General features: G+C 46.7%; 1 protein-coding gene across 1 annotated transcript in view; it reads left to right on the top strand.

The window, feature by feature from the left end:
• The window catches only part of GUCY1A2 (guanylate cyclase 1 soluble subunit alpha 2), a 374,872-nt gene that overhangs the window by 125,103 nt on the left and 228,813 nt on the right, over window positions 1-20,956 (top strand). Inside the window, exon 3 of the mRNA XM_063951569.1 lies at window positions 11,475-11,596. Within this exon, the coding sequence (XP_063807639.1) occupies window positions 11,475-11,596 (122 nt within the window). The remainder of the gene's footprint in view (window positions 1-11,474; window positions 11,597-20,956) is intronic.

The following is a 20,956-nucleotide window of genomic DNA, read 5'->3' as shown; positions in this document are numbered from 1 at the left end:
AAGGAAACCACATGTGCAGTACAGTAATTTAATAACATATACACACATACAAGGGACATGGGCAATCACAATAAAGGGTCACAGTAAAATGTGCAGAATAATAAAATTTTCCAGGTGTGACAGCCACAAGGAGATATGCAGAACAATTACCAGAGAGTCCGAGAACCCAAAAGAGTTCTCAAACACGTTCTTTAATTTCCAAAGTCCACCCGGGCAGGAGCTGGAAGATCCTCTGGTCTTTGAAAATGCAGACGACCATAGGTGCTGACCACAGATGAAATACGCCAAAGCGTTTCAACTCCTGTTCCTGGAGTCTTTCTCAAGGCTGGATTTCATCTGTGGTCAGCGCCTATGGTGGTCTGCATTTTCAAAAACCAGAGGATCTTCCAGCTCCTGCCCGGGTGGACTTTGAGAACTCTTTTGGGTTCTCGGACTCTCTGGTAATTGTTCTGCATATCTCCTTGTGGCTGTCACACCTGGAAAATTTTATTATTCTGCACATTTTACTGTGACCCTTTATTGTGATTGCCCATGTCCCTTGTATGTGTGTATATGTTATAAAATTACTGTACTGCACATGTGGTTTCCCTCTCTCCTCTGTTTTACATGCTATCACAATAAGAGGAGGAAGTGTGAGGAGTGAGAACTGGACTTTCACGTCGACCTTAAGGGTTGTATATTTGTTTTTGGTTTTATATATTCTGCATGAAAGCACTTTGACATTCATTGTATTTAGGCGCCTGATGTTTTTTATTACCTCTGACAGATGAGTGCTGACATTCCTTATTTCCACACGAAAGTCGGCCGGGCTGCCCCACTAGACGACAAAAAGACTAGCAGGAGGGAAGGAGGCCCCTGCACGCTCAAACATGCCTCCGCAGGCAGTGTACGTTCCCAGCACAGTTTGCGCTTCTTTAAACGACCGGAATGATGCCATGATATCACGCCGATCATTTACATCCAAAGGAGTCTCATACACCGAGCAGAAGAACAGCATCGCTGACACTGAACAGGCTGGTAGCTGCTGTGTCATGTAGCACACAGACGAACACTTTTGCAGCTAGAGCACCCTCTATGTGTAGCACTATAATCGGCCACTTACCTCACTTAATTATAGGACCAACCGTGCCAGTGAGTGAACATCAGATGCCTCTCTGGTAGCTGGACTATGGGCCTAATTCAGACCTGATCGCTGGGCAGCAATTTTTTCAGCCCTGTGTACAGATAGTTGCCGCCTACTGGGGGAGTGTATTTTAAATGTGCAAGTGTGCAAACGCATGTGTAGCAGAGCAAGGGCCGATTCTAGACCTTGTGGCGCCCAGGGCGAAAGTTTCCTGTGTTTCCCCAACCCCCCCCCCCCCCCTTCACAAGCAAAGTAGAGTTGGTGCACACCGAAGTTGCGCGCCCAAAAATAGGGGCATGGCTTCTTCATAGGGAAGGGGCTTGGCCACAGTTATCCCCCTGTACTTGTGCTCCCCTGTAGCTGTGCCCCCAGTAGATGTGTCCCCAGCAGCTGTGCCTTCTGTAGCTGTGCCCCCAGTAGCTGTGCATCCTGTACCTGTGCCCCCAGTAGATTTGCGCACAATAGCTGTGCCCCTGTAGCAGTGCCCCCTACCTGTGCCCCCAGTAGATTTGCCCCCAGTAGCTTTGACACCTGTAGCAGTGCCCCCAGTAGTTGTGACCCCTTGTAGCTGTGCCCCCAGTTGATTTGCCCCCAGTAGCTGTGCCCCCTGTAGCAGTGCCCCCTGTAGTAGTGCCCCCAGTAGTTGTGACCCCTGTAGTAGCGCCGCTTGCAAACACCCAAAAAAAAACCAACAAAACAAAAAAACAATACTTACCAGCCCCGCTCCTGCTTCTGGACTGCTGCTGCTCTGTCCTCCGTCTCTGGCTGCCGGCTCCTCTCTATGGGAGAGACATCATAACGTCTCTCCCGTAGCAGCGCTGCACAAAGACTAGAGGTCAATTATGACCTCTAGTGTCTGTCACTGGAGGCGGCTGCAGCGGGCGCCCACACAGCCCACGGCGCCTGCTGCAGCCAGGGAGAGCGGGGATCAGGAGTAGCGGCGCCCCGGGCAAAAAGCCTGCTTGCCCGTGACAAGAGCCGCTACTGAGCAGAGCTGCACAAACTGATTTTGTGCAGTCTCTGCGCAGCCCAGGACTTACTCAGCCGCTGTGATCACTTCAGCCTGTCCGGGACCGGAATTGACGTCAGACACCCTCCCTTCCAACACATGGACATCCCTGCGTTTTTCTAGACACTCCCTGAAAACAGTCAGTTGCCAGCTACAAATGCCCTCTTCCTGTCAGTCATCTTGCAATCGCCCGTGCGATCACTTTTTCGCGCCATCCCATCGCTATGCACCGATCCCCGATGCATACGCATGCTCAGTTCAGACCTGATTGCAGGCTGTGAGAAAACACAGCCTAGTGATCAGGTCTGAATTACCCCCCGTGCGCAGTAGCTTCCCCATGGTGTCTAGGAAGTAGAGTCTTTCACTGAAAGACTTCAACATGGGTAAGGTGCTTCACAGCAATGTGTTAGGTGCTTCACAGCAATGGGTAAGGTGCTTTACAGCAATGGGTGAGGCAATTCACAGCAATGGGTGAGGTGCTTCATAGCAATGGGTGAGGTGCTTCACAGCAATGGGTAAGGTGATTCACAGCAATGGGTGAGGCGATTCACAGCAGTGGGTAAGGTGCTTCACAGGGACAGTTTCAATTCAGCTTCAAGCAGTCACTGTTCGATAAGTCAAACCTGGGCAGTGCAAAATCACTTTTATTGATCAGTGAAAAACAATAAATAGGCCCCTAGTTTCTCCATTTAATGACTGCAGGATGAAGCCTGGGTGACAGCTTGTGCTTCCTCATGTAGTTAATGTGTGAGCAGTGCAGCCAATGCAGACGTTGGTCAGGAGGCAGGGAGAGCTTGACTCTGCTGCATACTTACCTACTTGACATTTCTCCTCTCCGGGAGAAACCCGGAGAGGAGACGCTGCAGAAGACTTGGGGAGGCGGACTGTGACTACATCAGGAAACGCAGCGATTCGCGGGTCCGCGGGAAGGGGCTAAAATGATGCGACTTGCGTAATTTTAACCCCTTCCCACTGCACGGACCAGCGAATACGGGAGATTGTCTCCATTCTGTCCGCATCACTAGGGTGCGAGCAGGATGCGGGAGACCTGCTTACTCTTCCGGGGGTGTGGGGGAGCTACCCCAAAAAACGGGAGCCTCCCGCAGGTTCCGGGAGAGTAGGCAGGTATTCTCTGCTGCAGCGTCTAGTCATCAGTAGCTCCCAACTTTGGCCAAGTCTAAACTGAGATGGCGGCGTTACTGCATCTTAAGTGCATCGGCACTTGCATATTTGCGCACAGCCCCTGCATACTGGATCGCAGCTGCGAAGGCATTTGCATACCTCTCTGAATCAGGTTCTTAGACCGTAACCGAAGGTTAGTGACATCACTTTACCTGGTTGGTCATTCAGTAGGCTTGACAAGAGGGAGTAGGCAGAAAACATTTGTTGGCACCTTGTGGACGTAGCCTATGGGAGGCCGCTGCTGCTGCAGTCAACTCTGAATTACCCCCTATGTCTTGTTACTAACAAGATCTTGGTAAACATAACCTAGAATGCATTTTGAGGAAGCATATCGGCTGCACTGTACTATTCTTAGCTGGTCTTTAGAGTCGGGTTTTCCTCGCATTAAATAAATCTGACCAAAGTAGTATCAAGATTTTTAGATAAAGTCTTTTTTGTTTTGTTTTATTTTTACAGTGTGCATGCAAGCGAACATACACACACACATCGTCTTTGCAAATTATCAGAGGGTTAAAAAAAAAAAAAGCTTATACTGTATATATTATTATAAATTTCATTAAATTCTCATGAATGGAAAATTGTATTGATTTGTGCACTCGGTGACCTACCAAATTAAGTTAAGTCTGTGCAGTCTACTTACTGCATTGAGCTGTAATCTTTTTATGCGGAAAGAAGCAGGGCGAGTTAAACCCCACTGGAGATAAATTGACAAACCTTTTGCAAGCAAAGATTCATTTAGAGAGATGAACGAGAAAATAAAAGATCACAGAAGGGTAAAAACATTAATTTTCACATTCATTCGCTTTGACTAGAAAGGGATTGATGTACAATATTTGTCTGACCTCTGAAGCACTCGTGATTTGATTTATCCTTTCATTCACTTGAATTACATTATAAGAATGTTTTTCCAACTTTTTCATGCACAGGGCACTTAGATTAAGATGCACAGATAGCTGTGTAGGAACCACAAACTATAAAACAAAGCCTGTGTAGCATGACTTGTCGACATGCAGCATGTCAGCATGTCATAGGACGCAGCATCGGATCTCTCTCCCACCATCGGGCGGCATGTGGCACCCATGCTGCCACGCAAGCCGCCCATCACAGAGGCCAGTAAATCTCCGTCCTACGACAGAGTTCCCTTACCTCTTCCCTCCCCCTAAACGGTGGTGACATGCATCCGTTTTCACACACGGAGGTCATCACTGACCCCACCCCACCCCGTACGATGTCGCAGGACCCATTTCCACACATGCAGAACGGGTCCTGCACACACGCAAAGCACCAAGGGGGTCATGCAGACCTGATCACACGCTACATTTTTTTGCAGCGCTGTGACCAGTTCAGAACTGCGCATGCATATGCTCCGCAATGCGCAGGCGCATCGCCCCCTAGTGACGGAAATCGCCGGACAGTGATAGGTTTAACGAAGAAAGCGATAGCATGGGCGATCGCAAGAAGATTGACAGGAAGTGGCCGTTTGTGGGTGTCAACTGACTGTTTCTAGAAAGTGTCCGGAAAAACGCTGGCATGCCCAGCCATTTGAAGGGAGGATTCCTGACGTCAGCTCCTGGCCGGATCATCGCAGCGGTTGAGTAAGTCCTGAGCTGTGCAGAGACTGCACAAACTTTTGTTTGAGCAGCTCTCCAAACAAGCATTGGCACCCCTGCACATCAACTACCCTCCTGTAGGCGGCAACTACCTGATCGCAGCACTGCAAAAAAACGCCTGCGTGCGATCAGGTCTGAATCACCCCCCAAATTCAGTACTTTGACATGATATAGCAAATACTACTGCCCCTGAATTACCTTCTATGTCTACCCGGATGATATACTGACATGTTAAACTGTCGACACACCATCTCTGATGGTTTAGTGCAGAGGTTCTCAAACTCGGTCCTCGGGGGCACACACAGTGCATGTTTTGCAGGTAACCCAGCAGGTGCACAGGTGTATTAATTACTCACTGACACATTTTAAAAGGTCCACAGGTGGAGCTAATTATTTCACTTGCGATTCTGTGAGGAGACCTGCAAAACATGCACTGTGTGGGCCCCCGAGGACCGAGTTTGAGAACCTCTGGTTTAGTGGCTTCTTACCTTCTCCTGGTGGCTCCAGCATCTTCTTCTGGGTCACGGTGGTGCTGTGACAGTGACTTCTGGCGTGGACCTGGGATGCTGCAGCATTCCAGTGAGTATCTATGCCTAATCCCAAACTCTGATCCTCTCCCTGGTACCTAACCATCCCCCCACCTAAGCTTCTCAACACTAACCTCCTCTTCCTCATGATCCTAAACCTCCCATCGGCACTAACCCATTTCACTTAGCGACGTTTTAGATGTCCGCGTTGTAAACCTGTCAACTGTTTGAGTATGTCGACATGTTGCTTATTGACAGTTTGAAACATGTTTACATACTGATGTTGACATTTCTGGTGTCGACATTATAAATGGCGGCATGGGTACCTTCTGACCGTATACTGAAGATGTAACACCTTTATATTATACAGTACACAAGTACATGTCTGCATGCTGCTTATAGGAAGAACCTACATGCAGACTTTGTGATATTCTAGTTCATAGTAGGACAGCACATGCTGGCAAAGTATAAATGTCCATAAAGATCCTACATACAATATTTTAAATAATGTCTTTAAAAAATGATTGTATTTTTGCATAAGGTATCAGGCACCTCATAGGAGACACTGTAACTTACATTAAATCAGCAGCCCCATGAAAATAATAAGGCTATACAACTATAAGAAGCAACTTGGTAATTACCTTTTTTTCTCCTTGGTACTGTATGTTTCTTCAGATTACTGTTAATGACTGATATTTCTGCAGATATTCCACAATGTCATGACAACCACAGTCACATGATGTAGTGAGCAGAGAGGCTTTGGAATGCTCCCTGAGTTCTCTCTTCAATGTAAAATACACGTCCCCTCTATGTATTGCTGACTGACTGTGTTTGTGTCTATCAGCAATACTTGCTTTCCCTCCAGAGACATTTTGAAAATGTGATCATTATTTTTGTGAGAGAAGAATTAAGGAAACTTATTCTCAGATGCATGCTTAACCACTTAAATGTCAAAGTTCTGGTACAAATGTTGCTGGAAAATTGCAAATTTTGTTATTTGATCAAGTTACCTCACTAACCGTTCCTTCTCGGTGTCTGCCTCCGGCACCACCTCACATCCTTCCATCCTTCCTGTTGGTGTCCCTCAGGGTTCTCTCCTTCGCCTCCTTCTGTTCTTCCTGTACACCTCTTTCCTGGGTGCGATCATTAACTCCTTTGGCCTTCAGTACCACCTCTTTGCTGATGACACACAACTCTACCTTTCCTCTGTCCCGCACTGTCCTCTCATAGGTTTCCAGCTGCCTCTCCACCATCTCCTCCTGGATGTCTGAGCGCTCTCTGAAGCTTAACATGGACAAAACTGAACTCATTATCTTTTCCCCAGCCAGAGTAACACCCCCTACCAATATCTCTATCACTGTTGACAATACCATCATCCCCCCATTCCCCAACTCCGCTGCTTGGGCGTCACTCTTAATTCCTACCTCTCCTTTGCACCCCACATCCAAGCTCTTTCGCAATCCTGTTGGTTCCATCTACGCAATATTGCTTGCATCAGGCCATTTCTCTCCCAGAGTGCAACTAAACTCATTATCCACTCACTGGTCATCTCACGGCTCAACTACTGCAGCATTCTCCTCACTGGCCTCACTCACTCCCGTCTCGCTCCCCTCCAATCTGGTCTCAACTCCGCAGCTAGGCTTATCTTCCTCTCCTACCGCTCCACTTCTGCCACACCCCTTCAACAAACTCTGCACTGGTTCCCATTCCACTAGAATTGTGGTGCTCATTGTTACCTGTAGTCGATCTTTGTTATTTATTTACTGTAATGTTAAGTTTAGTCTCCCTGTACTGTTCTTTTGTATGCCCTTTGAACGGCGCTGCGAAACACTTGTGGCGACTTATAAATAAAATGTAATAAAGATAATAACAATAATAAAAAGTTAACAACACTTTTTTAAATGAATGAACATATTCTTTGACAAAAATGTTTTGTGAGTGTCTCACATACCCCATATATCCATTGGAAGTAGCCCCCAGTGGTAATAGACCCATTGATCTTTTCAGTGCCGTAACTAGGCATTTTAGCGCTGTGTGCAAGAAATGACATTGGCGCCCCCCCATGTAAGATAGGGGCAGTGCGCGCCGCAGTCGCGTGAAAAAATTATAGGGGCGTGGCTTCATGGGGAAGGGGCGTGGCCACAAAATAATAGCAATTCATACTACGGTGCACAGTAGTCTCCATTATTCAAATTACGCTGCACAGTAGTGCCACTACACCAGGTAGAGCCCCTTTTATACATTACAGCAGACAGTGTTCCCCTTTTTACACATTACAGCAGACAGTACCCCTTTTTACACATTACAGCATACAGTCCCCCTTTTTACACATTACGGCAGACAGCGTCCCCTTTTTTACACATTATGGCAGACAGCGTCCCCTTTTTTACACATTACGGCAGACAGCGTCCCCTTTGTTACACATTACGGCAGACAGCGTCCCCTTTTTTACACATTACGGCAGACAGCGTCCCCTTTTTACACATTACGGCAGACAGCGTCCCCTTTTTACACATTACGGCAGCCAGTCCCCCTTTTTACACATTACGGCAGCCAGCCCCCTTTTACACATTACGGCAGCCAGTCCTCCTTTTTACACATTGCGGCATCCAGTCCCCCTTTTTACACATTACGGCAGCCAGTCCCCCTTTTTACACATTGCGGCAGCCAGTCCCCCTTTTTACACATTGCGGCAGCCAGTCCCCCTTTTTTACACATTGCGGCAGCCAGGCCCCCTTTTTACACATTATGGCAGACGGTGTCCCTCTGAGAGAAAGAGAGAGAGAGAGAAGAGAGAAGAGAGAGAGTGAGAGAGAGACATACCATCTCCGCGCTGGCAGTCAGGCTCCTCGTGCAGCTCCCTCGGTGCAGGCATCGGAGAAGGAGGAGGAGGGAGGGGGACTGGAGCCGCAGCAGCGCTATGTCATTGGTAGTAAGCGCCGCTGCAGCAGCCCCCTCTCCTTCCGTATTGGCTGCCCGGCGCTGCTGTGGATGCTGGGATGGAGGAATCGCATCCCAGCATCCACAGCAGCGCCGGGCAGCCAATACGGAAGGAGAGGGGGATGCTGCAGCGGCGCTTACTACCAATGAAATAGCGCTGCTGCGGCTCCAGTCCCCCTCCCTCCTCCTCCGCTGCCCGGCGCTGTAGCTCTCCTCCCCAGTGCGGCGGCGGCGCACGGCGCAGACTTCAGAGGCGGCATGTAATGAGTCAATTTGACTCATTACATGCCGCTGGCCGTGCGCCCTCAGGGCAACTGCGCTGTGTGCCAAGCCCACTTGGCACACACGTAGTTACGGCACTGGATCTTTTTCCCCACCATCATAGTGGTAAAAGAGACACCATGGGGTATATTTACTAATATTTGTGTTTTAGCTGTTTTTAAGGGTGTTTGATCTCCAATGGTATCGGGTGCATTTTACTGCAACTTTTTGAATCCTGATACGGTCATTTACTAAGCTGCCGAGATTTCCACATTCGTTTTTTCCGATGTCGATGTGATTCGTAATGTCAGGCAGTGTTTTACGGGAGTGATGAGTAAAACACTGCCTGACAAAACACAAGGAATCCCGTCCGGATCTGTGAGATCCGTGCAGGGCTTCATTGTGTGCATTGTGAGCAGTGCAGAATGGGTTAAAAACTGAAAAAAAAATTGCGTGGGGTCCCCCCTCCTAAGCATATCGAGCCTTGGGCTCTTTGAGCCGGTCCTGGTTGTAAAAATACAGGGAAAAAATTGACAGGGGATCCCCCATATTTTAACAACCAGCACCGGGCTCTGCGCCTGGTCCTGGTGTAAAAAATACGGGGGACAAAAGACGTAGAGGTCCCCCGTATTTTTCACACCAGCATCGGGCTCCACTAGTCAGAGAGATAATGCCACAGCCGGGGGACACTTTATATTGGTCCCTGCGGCCCTGGCATTAAATCACCAACTAGTCACCCCTGACCGGGGTACCCTGGAGGAGTGGTGACCCCTTTTATCAAGGGGTCCCCCCCTCCAGCCACCCAAGGGCCAGGGGTGAAGCCCGAGGCTGCCCCCCCATCCAAGTTCAGGCGTGCACAGCCAATCAGGAGAGTGCCATGACGTGGCGCTCCCTGATTGGCTGAAATTACCCTTTTTGACAGCAGTCACGGGGGGTCCATGTGTTTTATTCATGGATCCCCTTTCAGTGCGTGGTCTGGGTAACACGTTTTTTTATTTTGCCAAGTACGTGGATTACAAACAGAAGAGGACCGATCTACACAGGATTTTTTGAGAGTGTAATTTTTATTTACAGGTACCCCTGGATTCTACTGGAGAAGAGGACTGACTCTTCGTGTCAACATAGGTAAGTATGTATGAATGTAAGTGTGCATGTATGTAATAAAATTGTACTATCACGGTGTGTGTTTTGTTTTTATTTGGGTATTTTTTTTGTAGTAGAACTAAACAGGTACCAGCGGGCCCGTTTTCCACCCACATGCTGGTACTTGTGGTTCTCCAAGTACCAGCTTGCGGGGGAGGCATGCTGGGACTTGTAGTTCTGCTACAAAAACCAATATTCTTTTTTTTACACTATGGCTATCAGCCCCCCATCCGCCGCCCTTGGATGGGGGGGGGGGGGCGGCCTCGGGCTTCACCCCTGGCCCTTGGGTGGCTGGATGGGGGGGACTCCTTGATTTAAAGGGTCCACACTCCTCCAGGGTACCCCGGTCAGGGGTGACTAGTTGGTGATTTAATGCCAGGGCCGCAGGGACCAATATAAAAGTGTCCCCTGGCTGTGGCATTATCTCTCTGACTAGTGGAGCCCGATGCTGGTGTGAAAAATATGGGGGACCCCTACGTCTTTTGTCCCCCGTATTTTTTACACCAGGACCAGGCGCAGAGCCCGGTGCTGGTTGTTAAAATATGGGGGATCCCCTGTCAATTTTTTCCCTGTATTTTTACAACCAGGACCGGCTCAAAGAACCCGAGGCTGGTTATGCTTAGGAGGGGGGACCCCACGCAATTTTTTTCCAGTTTTTACACTAAACAGACCCTTTCCCATAGATAATTATGCACAGATCACACTGATCCGTGCATGATTATCCAAACTCGCCTGGAAAAAGCAGGTCTATTTTTTTGTTGGTTTTTTTTTTTAACGAATCGCAAAAAAATACTCCCGCACTTGAGCATTCAGAGACTAACACCCAAATATGAATTAATAGTAAATTCCCGTGTTGTATGAACAAACAGCCGCATTTGACCGATGGTCTATTCATTCGTATTTCCGAACTTTGCCGTCAAAAACATTACGAATAGCCCAAACACTGCTGAGATTTGTGCTTAGTAAATTCCCGTGTTGCCACTTTGAAAAAAAAAACACAAATCGGACAAACTCGGATTTTTGGTAAATATACCCCCATGTTGTACAACCCCCATCTCCTGGTGTAATACTGCATGTCCCTTTTTTTTTTTTTGCACACACAGCCCCATCCATCCCTGTGCCCCAAAGTCAAATCTCATAATTTGGCATAACACCTCTTCCACCACTCCCAGTACAAGTAATAACACCCTTGAGTTATTATGCGCAACCCCAAAAGGGAATTACCCTCCTTCTCCTATATTCAGAGCTCCCTGAGAATCGCGGGAGCGCACAAACCCTCAATAAGCCGATTTTCGTGCCAATTTTTTGGCGATGTCCTCGAAAAGTCTGATCGTGGTAAATTACCACATTTTTGCTGCTAATTGAATTCCCCCCATAATATCAAGGAAGGAATATGTCAAGTAATTAATTTTCTGTTTCCCGGAGTAAAGCTATTACTGAAACATGTTTCTTCACTTTTAAATATGTGGCCCCTTAATGATCCAATAAATTAGCACTAGTGATGCTAGCTAACAAATCTCATGGTGATATTCTGCAGTGCCATGTGTGAAATGATTTGCCTGAATACTATGTGTTAATTAAGGATTTGCTAACCGTTTAATGAGGGAAAGGCAGGCAGAAGGTTACACAGTGGTAAGGTTGTATTATTTGTTTCTTACGTGTAATCATTTCTTTTAAAGCTGTCGTGATGCAGAGAAGAATTTACACAATGCTTCAGTGAAATGTACCTACGCCGGTCTCTCTGGGAACGAAGACGAGGAGGATGTCTCAGGGATTCTGCAGTGTACGGCTAATGTGCTCGGTATGTTATCTGCATCGTTGCAATGTCTACATTTCCCTGATTTATTTTAAATCTTTGTAATGAAATATTCAGTATGTGTATATTATGTGTATACAGGGGTAGGAGAAAGTTTATATGTTTATTTTCTTTTACAGCTGATATTGATTGTGTTGTTTTTTTTATTATAAAATACATCACTATTTAAAGTACACTACATACAAAAATATTTTAAAACATTCTACATACTTATAGGGTTGCCCATGTTTTAATAAAAATAAAAGAGGGTACCCTAACAGCTCCCTATTACCTGTAGTTTGAAGGACAGAACATGTGCGGCACTTATTGCTGGAAGACCCTTCCTCTATTAGGATTTGGAAAATTACTGTATATATCTATTGAGCAAGATTTTATATTACACTCTAAACGGAAGGATGGGATAGATTATACATTTAGCTCTACTGAGGAAATTTGGATGGATTGTAAATAGATCTCTATTGAAAGGGTTTGTATAGATTGTATATATATATACTAGTGATGTGCACCGGACATTTTTCGGGTTTTGTGTTTTGGTTTTGGATTCGGTTCCGCGGCCGTGTGTTGGATTCGGACGCGTTTTGGCAAAACCTCCCTGAAAATTTTTTGTCGGATTCGGTTGTGTTTTGGATTCGTTTTTTTTTTACAAAAACCCCTCAAAAAACAGCTTAAATCAAAGAATTTTGTGGTCATTTTGATCCCATAGTATTATTAACCTCAATAACCATAATTTCCACTCATTTTCAGTCTATTCTGAACACCTCACAATATTATTTTTAGTCCTAAAATTTGCACCGAGGTCGCTGGATGACTAAGCTAAGCGACACAAGTGGCCGACACAAACACCTGGCCCATCTAGGAGTGGCACTGCAGTGTCAGGCAGGATGGCACTTCAAAAAAATAGTCCCCAAACAGCACATGATGCAAAGAAAAATGAAAGAAAAAAAGGTGCAAGATGGAATTGTCCTTGGGCCCTCCCACCCACCCTTATGTTATATAAACAGGACATGCACACTTTAACAAACCCATCATTTCAGCCACAGGGTCTGCCACACGACTGTGACTGAAATGACTGGTTGGTTTGGGCCCCCACCAAAAAAGATGCAATCAATCTCTCCTTGCACAAACTGGCTCTACAGAGGCAAGATGTCCACCTCCTCCTCATCGTCCGATTCCTCACCCCTTTCACTGTGTACATCCCCCTCCCCACAGATTATTAATTCGTCCCCACTGGAATCCACCATCTCAGGTCCCTGTGCGGCTGCACTAAACACTCTTTCGGAGTACACACTGAAGGGGGGGCAACTTAGGTAAAATAAAGCCAGTTTCTGCAAGGACCTCCAAATTGCCTCTTTTTCCTGCCAGTATACGTACGGACTGTCTGACGTGCCTACTTGGATGCGGTCACTCATATAATCCTCCACCATTCTTTCAATGGTGACAGAATCATATGCAGTGACAGTAGACGCCATGTCAGTAATCGTTGGCTGGTCCTTCAGTCCGGACCAGAGGTCAGCACTCGCTCCAGACTGCCCTGCATCACCGCCAGCGGGTGGGCTCGGAATTCTTAGCCTTTTCCTCGCACCCCCAGTTGCGGGAGAATGTGAGGGAGGAGCTGTTGACGGGTCACGTTCCGCTTGACTTGACAATTTTCTCACCAGCAGGTCTTTGAACCTCTGCAGACTTGTGTCTGCCGGAAAGAGAGATACAACGTAGGTTTTAAATCTAGAATCGAGCACGGTGGCCAAAATGTAGTGCTCTGATTTCAACAGATTGACCACCCGTGAATCCTGGTTAAGCGAATTAAGGGCTCCATCCACAAGTCCCACATGCCTAGCGGAATCGCTCTGTTTTAGCTCCTCCTTCAATGTCTCCAGCTTCTTCTGCAAAAGCCTGATGAGGGGAATGACCTGACTCAGGCTGGCAGTGTCTGAACTGACTTCACGTGTGGCAAGTTCAAAGGGTTGCAGAACCTTGCACAACGTTGAAATCATTCTCCACTGCGCTTGAGTCAGGTGCATTCCCCCTCCTTTGCCTATATCGTGGGCAGATGTATAGGCTTGAATGGCCTTTTGCTGCTCCTCCATCCTCTGAAGCATATAGAGGTTGAATTCCACCTCGTTACCACCTCTTGCTTCAGATGATGGCAGGGCAGGTTCAGGACTGTTTGCTGGTGCTCCAGTCTTCGGCACGCGGTGGCTGAATGCCGAAAGTGGCCCGCAGTTCTTCGGGCCACCGACAGCATCTCTTGCACGCCCCTGTCGTTTTTTAAATAATTCTGCTCCACCAAATTCAATGTATGTGCAAAACATGGGACGTGCTGGAATTTGCCCAAATGTAATGCACGCACAATATTGCTGGCGTTGTCCGATGTCACAAATCCCCAGGAGAGTCCAATTGGGGTAAGCCATTCTGCGATGATGTTCCTCAGTTTCCGTAAGAGGTTGTCAGCTGTGTGCCTCTTCTGGAAAGTGGTGATACAAAGTGTAGACTGCCTAGGAACGAGTTGGTGTTTGCGAGATGCTGCTACTGGTGCCGCCACTGCTGTTCTTGCTGTGGGAGGCAATACATTTACCCAGTGGGCTGTCACAGTCATATAGTCCTGAGTCTGCCCTGCTCCACTTGTCCACATGTCCGTGGTTAAGTGGACATTGGGTACAACTGCATTTTTTAGGACACTGGTGACTCTTTTTCTGACGTCCGTGTACATTTTCGGTATCGCCTGCCTAGAGAAATGGAACCTAGATGGTATTTGGTACCGGGGACACAGTACCTCAATCAAGTCTCTAGTTGCCTGTGAATTAACGGTGGATACCGGACACACGTTTCTCACCGCCCAGGCTGCCAAGGCCTGAGTTATCCGCTTTGCAGCAGGATAACTGCTGTGATATTTCATCTTCCTCGCAAAGGACTGTTGGACAGTCAATTGCTTACTGGAAGTAGTACAAGTGGTCTTCTGACTTCCCCTCTGGGATGACGATCGACTCCCAGCAGCAACAACAGCAGCACCAGCAGCAGTAGGCGTTACACTCAAGGATGCATCAGAGGAATCCCAGGCAGGAGAGGACTCGTCAGACTTGACAGTGACATGGCCTGCAGGACTATTGGCTTTCTTGTGTAAGGAGGAAATTGACACTGAGGGAGTTGGTGGTGTGGTTTGCAGGAGCTTGGTTACAAGAGGAAGGGATTTAGTGGTCAGTGGACTGCTTCCGCTGTCATCCAAAGTTTTTGAACTTGTCACTGACTTCTGATGAATGCGGTCCAGGTGACGTATAAGGGAGTATGTTCCTAGGTGGTTAACGTCCTTACCCCTACTTATTACAGCTTGACAAAGGCGACACACGGCTAGACACCAGTTGTCCGCATTTCTGTTGAAATAATTCCACACCGAAGAGGTGATTTTTTTGTTTGTATTTTGACCAGGCATGTCAATGACCATATTCGTCCCACGGACAACAGGTGTCTCCCCGGGTGCCTGACTTAAACAAACCACCTTACCATCAGAATCCTCCTTGTCAATTTCCTCCCCAGCGCCAGCAACACCCATATCCTCATCCAGGTGTACTTCAACAGTGACATCTTCAATTTGACTATCAGGAACTGGACTGCGGGTGCTCCTTCCAGCAATTGCAGGGGACGTGCAAATGGTGGAACGCGCAACCTCTTCCCGTCCAGTGTTGGGAAGGTCATGCATCGCAACCGACACAATTGGACTCTCCTTGGGGATTTGTGATTTAGAAGAACGCACAGTTCTTTGCTGTGCTTTTGCCATCTTAACTCTTTTAAGTTTTCTAGCGAGAGGATGACTGCTTCCATCCTCAGGTGAAGCTGAACCACTAGCCTTGAACATAGGCCAGGGCCTCAGCCGTTCCTTGCCACTCCGTGTCGTAAATGACACATTGGCAAGTTTACGCTTCTCCTCAGACGATTTTGATTTTGATTTTTGGGTCATTTTACTGAGCTTTAATTTTTTTGGATTTTACATGCTCTCTACTATGACATTGTGCATCGGCCTTGGCAGACGACGTTGATGGCATTTCATCGTCTCGGCCATGACTAGTGGCAGCAGCTTCAGCACGAGGTGGAAGTGGATCTTGATCTTTCCCTATTTTACCCTCCACATTTTTGTTCTCCATTTTTTAATGTGTGGAATTATATGCCAGTAATAGATCAACGTATAATACTGGTGGTCACTGGTCAGCAAAACTCTGCACTGTACTCCTCCTATATAATATACTGGTGGTCCCCAGTCCTCACAATAAAGCAGTGTGAGCACAGATTTTTGCAGCACACTGAGCACAGATATGGAGAGTTTTTCAGGCAGAGAACGTATAATACTGGTGGTCACTGGTCAGCAAAACTCTGCACTGTACTCCTCCTATATAATATACTGGTGGTCCCCAGTCCCCACAATTAAGCAGTGTGAGCACAGATATATGCAGCACACTGAGCACAGATATGGAGCGTTTTTCAGGCAGAGAACGTATAATACTGGTGGTCACTGGTCAGCAAAACTCTGTACTGTACTCCTCCTATATAATATACTGGTAGTCCTCAGTCCCCACAATAAAGCAGTGTGAGCACAGATACATGCAGCACACTGAGCACAGATATGGAGCATTTTTCAGGCAGAGAACGTATAATACTGGTGGTCACTGGTCAGCAAAACTCTGCACTGTACTCCTCCTATATAATATACTGGTGGTCCCCAGTCCCCACAATAAAGCAGTGTGAGCACAGATATATGCAGCACACTGAGCACAGATATGGAGCGATTTTCAGGCAGAGAACGTATAATACTGGTGGTCACTGGTCAGCAAAACTCTGCACTGTACTCCTCCTATATAATATACTGGTGGTCCCCAGTCCCCACAATAAAGCAGTGTGAGCACAGATATATGCAGCACACTGAACACAGATATGGAGCGTTTTTCAGGCAGAGAACGTATAATACTGGTGGTCACTGGTCAGCAAAACTCTGCACTGTACTCCTCCTATATAATATACTGGTGGTCCCCAGTCCCCACAATAAAGCAGTGTGAGCACAGATATATGCAGCACACTGAGCACAGATATGGAGCGTTTTTCAGGCAGAGAATGTATAATACTGGTGGTCACTGGTCAGCAAAACTCTGCACTGTACTCCTCCTATATAATATACTGGTGGTCCCCAGTCCCCACAATAAAGCAGTGTGAGCACAGATATATGCAGCACACTGAGCACAGATATGGAGCGTTTTTCAGGCAGAGAACGTATAATACTGGTGGTCACTGGTCAGCAAAACTCTGCACTGTACTCCTCCTATAATACTGCTGGTCCCCAGAATAAAGATATTTGCAGCCCCCTGAAACAAAGTGAGAGGACGCTAGCCACGTCCTCTCACTATCATTTCCAATGCACGAGTGAAAAATGGCGGCGACGCGCGGCTCCTTATATAGAATCCGAATCTCGCGAGAATCCGACAGCGGGATGATGACGTTCGGGCGCGTTCGGGTTAACCGAGCAAGGCGGGAGGATCCGAGTCGCTCGGACCCGTGAAAAAAAGGTATGGTTCGGGCGGGTTCGGATCCCGAGGATCCGAACCCGCTCATCACTAATATATACAGTATACAGGTAGGTCTATATAGCATGATTGGACTTCTAGAGGAGGACTGAAAAGCTTGCCATTAGCGCGCTAATGAGGAAAGTTGTGTGGATTGTATATGGAGCCATATTTAGGGAGATTGGACGTATTTTGTATTGAGTTCTAGAGGAGGACTGGATGGATTGTACATTTTCTTGTTATTATTTTTTATTGGTTATGTACCATAAGGTGCAGGCAGCACCATAGAAGAGGTAACATAAAAGTAGAGATGAGCAGGTTCGGTACCCAGAGAACCGAACCCTACTGGACTTCACTGCCCGAGCCCGGATCTGAGCCCAGCTCGTTTTTTCCCGTCTGACTCGGAAACCAGAACGAGGCAAAACGTCATCATCCCGCTGTCGGATTCTTGTGGTCTTTGGAATCCATATAAGGAGCCGCGCGTTGCCGCCATTTTCACTCTGGCATTGGAGAGTGTAGTGAGAGGACGTGTCTCCGTCCTCAGTGCCCTGTATCAGTACAGTGGTAGTGTCTTGTGCTGCATCAGTCCAGTCACAGTGGTGGTGTCCTCTGCTGCCATATGTCCTGTGCTGCTGTTTAAGTCCAGTCCATTGCAGTGGTGCTGTGTTGTCCTGCATCAGTCCAGTGGTGGTGTCCCTGTGCTGCTGTATATGTCCAGTGGTACTGCCATATATGTCCAGTGATAGTTGCCGTATATGTCCAGTGATACTGTCATATATGTCCAGCGGTACTGCCGTATAAATCCTGTGATACTGCCATATATGTCTAGTGGTACTGCCATATAATTCCAGTGATACTGCCGTATATATCCAGTGGTACTGCCGTATAAATCCAGTGGCATTGGCGTATAAATCCAGTCCAGTGATACTGCCCTGTATGTCTAGTGATACTGCTGTATAAATCCAGTGGTACTGGAGTAAAAATCCAGTCCAGTGATATTGCCGTATATTTGTCCAGTGGTACTGGAGTAAAAATCCAGTCCAGTGATACTGCCATATATTTCCAGTGGTACTGCCATATAAATCCAGTGGTACTGGCGTATAAATCCAGTCCAGTGATACTGCTGTATATGCCCAGTGGTACTGCCGTATAAATCCAGTGGTACTGGCTTATAAATCCAGTCCAGTGATACTGCTGTATATGTCCAGTGGTACTGCTGTATAAATCCAGTGGTACTGGCGTATAAATCCAGTCCAGTGATACTGCCGTATATGTCCAGTGATACTGTCGTATAAATTCAGTGGTACTGGTGTAGAAATCCAGTCCAGTGATACTGCTGTATATGTCCAGTGGTACTGCCGTATATATCCAGTCCAATGACACTGCCGTATAAATCCAGTGGTACTGGCGTAAAAATCCAGTCCAGTGATACTGCCGTATATATGTCCAGTGGTACTGCCACATAATTCCAGTGAAACTGCTATATATATATATATATATATATATATATACATACCCTGTTGCAAAGCGGATTACTGAGGCCATAACAACTATGCTCTAGTGTTAGACGTGTGTCCAGTATCCGCCATTAGTGCAGTGGGACTGCAGTGCCACTCCTAGATGGGCCAGGTATTTGTGCCGCACACTTGTGTCGCTTAACTTAGTTATACAGCTACCTCATTGCACCTGTTTTAAATCTTTGCATGATGTGCTATTTGGGGACTAGTTTTTTTTAAGTGCCATCCTGTCTGCCACTGCAGTGCCACTACTAGATGTGTCAGGTGTTTGTGCCGCACACTTGTGTCGCTTAGCTTAGCCATCCAGCTACCTCATTGCACTTCTTTTTCTTCTTTTTATCATGTGCTGTTTGGGGCCTAGTTTTTAAATCTGCCATTCTGTCTGCCACTGCAGTGCCACTCCTAGATGTGCCAGGTGTTTGTACCGCCCACTTGTGTCGCTTAGCTTAGTCATACAGCCACATCGGTGCAACCTTTTGGCCTAAAAACAATATTGTGAGGTGTGAGGTGTTCAGAATAGACCGGAAATGAGTGGAAATGAATGTTATTGAGATTAATCATACCGTAGGATCAAAATTACCCCCAAATTCTGTGATTTTAGCTGTTTTTATGTTTTTTTCAAAAATCATCCAGATCCAAAACCAAAACACGAAAGTGTGGTTTTGTTAAAACCAATCCAGATCCAATACACGAGCATGGAACCAGAACCAAAACACAAAACACTAAAAGTGCCCGCCGCACATCTCTACATAAAAGCCAATAAAGTAAACAACATAAATGAAATGCACAACAGTAAACATTCTAAGCATTCTCAATACACTGTATACAGGAATTGCAATAAAACCACAGACAGGGAGTGACAATTTCAGGGAAAGGGTACGGTAACTCAGGGCCATAACTAGGTGTGTGTGTGGAGGAGGTACCGCACATAGCACTTCAGGGTAAGGGCCACTGTTGGCGGCACTTGTCAATTATCTGTTTTTATTACTTTCACTTGCAGCTTCCCCCCTTTTTGAAGACCAGCATCTCCTGACTGCCCCTGTCCCTAATACCTTTACAACATTCATGAACTCAACTAGAGATTTCTTTGTTGTTTAGTCACACTGTCCTTTATTATATTTCAAGATTCTGATCCCGGGATTCAAACCCATCGCCTGTGGCATTGCAGTCAGACCAGCTATTCATTGAGCTATCTGCCCTTGCATAGAAAGGTAGATAATTTTAAGCTAGTGAACTCTAACTATTTGAAGCTTACAGTACCTTGTATATTGTGAAAAAATGATCAGCACTGCAGCTGAGCAGATTTATATAGTGTGTGGCTGCAAGAGATGGGATGTGTGGCTGCACACTAGCATGGAGCATTATTGCATGGTCTTTCTCTGGGATCAATCTTGTTATGCCCCTTCCCCACAAGGCTTTTTTGCTTTATGTCCCTATTAGAAAAATGGGGGGGCCAATTCTCTCTCTGGAACAGGGCACAAAAAAGTCTAGTAACGGCTCTCCTAACTCGCTGTAGCTACAGTCATCAGGCAGTGGTGACTTGCATGGTAAGGCAAATCAGCTCTTTGTGATCGTGAACCCATCATATGGGTGAGCAGACAGTGTCAGAGTAACTGAAGGGTAAAAGAAGACAAAAGACAGAGAGAGCTGGTGATTAGGATAGTCCAAGGAAAGGAACATGAGGGAGAAGGCCCTGTCCGAGAGCTTGGTGGAGGAAATAAGGGAGGATTTAAGATTTTAACTGGTAGGCTGTAGTGAAAAGGTGGGAAAGTGAAGGAGAGTGAAAGAATGTAGGATTTGGTTAAAGAGATTGTGGCGGAAGAAAGGATGTTTGACAGTGTCAAAGGCAACATAAACATCAAGGAAGATGAGAAGAGAGAAGTGATCCTTAGGTTTGATGGTGAGAAGGTAATTTGGGACCATGGTATGGGCAGTTTTCTTGGAGTGGAGAGGGAATAAATTAGAGTGAAGAGGGTCAAGAAAATGGTGGGTATATATGAGTACGGTCTTACTGAGGAGCATGGAGGTAAAGTAAATGGGAGAAGGGACATAGGATGGTAGTCGAAGAGAGAGTCAGGATCGAAAGAGTGTTTCTGGATGTGTGAAACAAGGGCATGTTTGAAATAGGATGGCATTGAGCCAGCAGAGATGGACAAGATGAACAGATGGTGTAATGGTTGGCATTACTGCCTCACAGCACTGAGCTCATGGGTTCAATCCCCACCATGGCCATAACCATGTGGAGTTTGTATATTCTCCCCGTGCTTGCATTGGCTTACTTACGTTAC

The sequence above is a fragment of the Pseudophryne corroboree genome, chromosome 2 (assembly GCF_028390025.1).
Source record: "Pseudophryne corroboree isolate aPseCor3 chromosome 2, aPseCor3.hap2, whole genome shotgun sequence".
Lineage (NCBI taxonomy): Eukaryota > Metazoa > Chordata > Amphibia > Anura > Myobatrachidae > Pseudophryne > Pseudophryne corroboree.
Note: the sequence above shows the minus strand (reverse complement) of the source record. Positions and strands in the feature narration are given on the sequence as shown.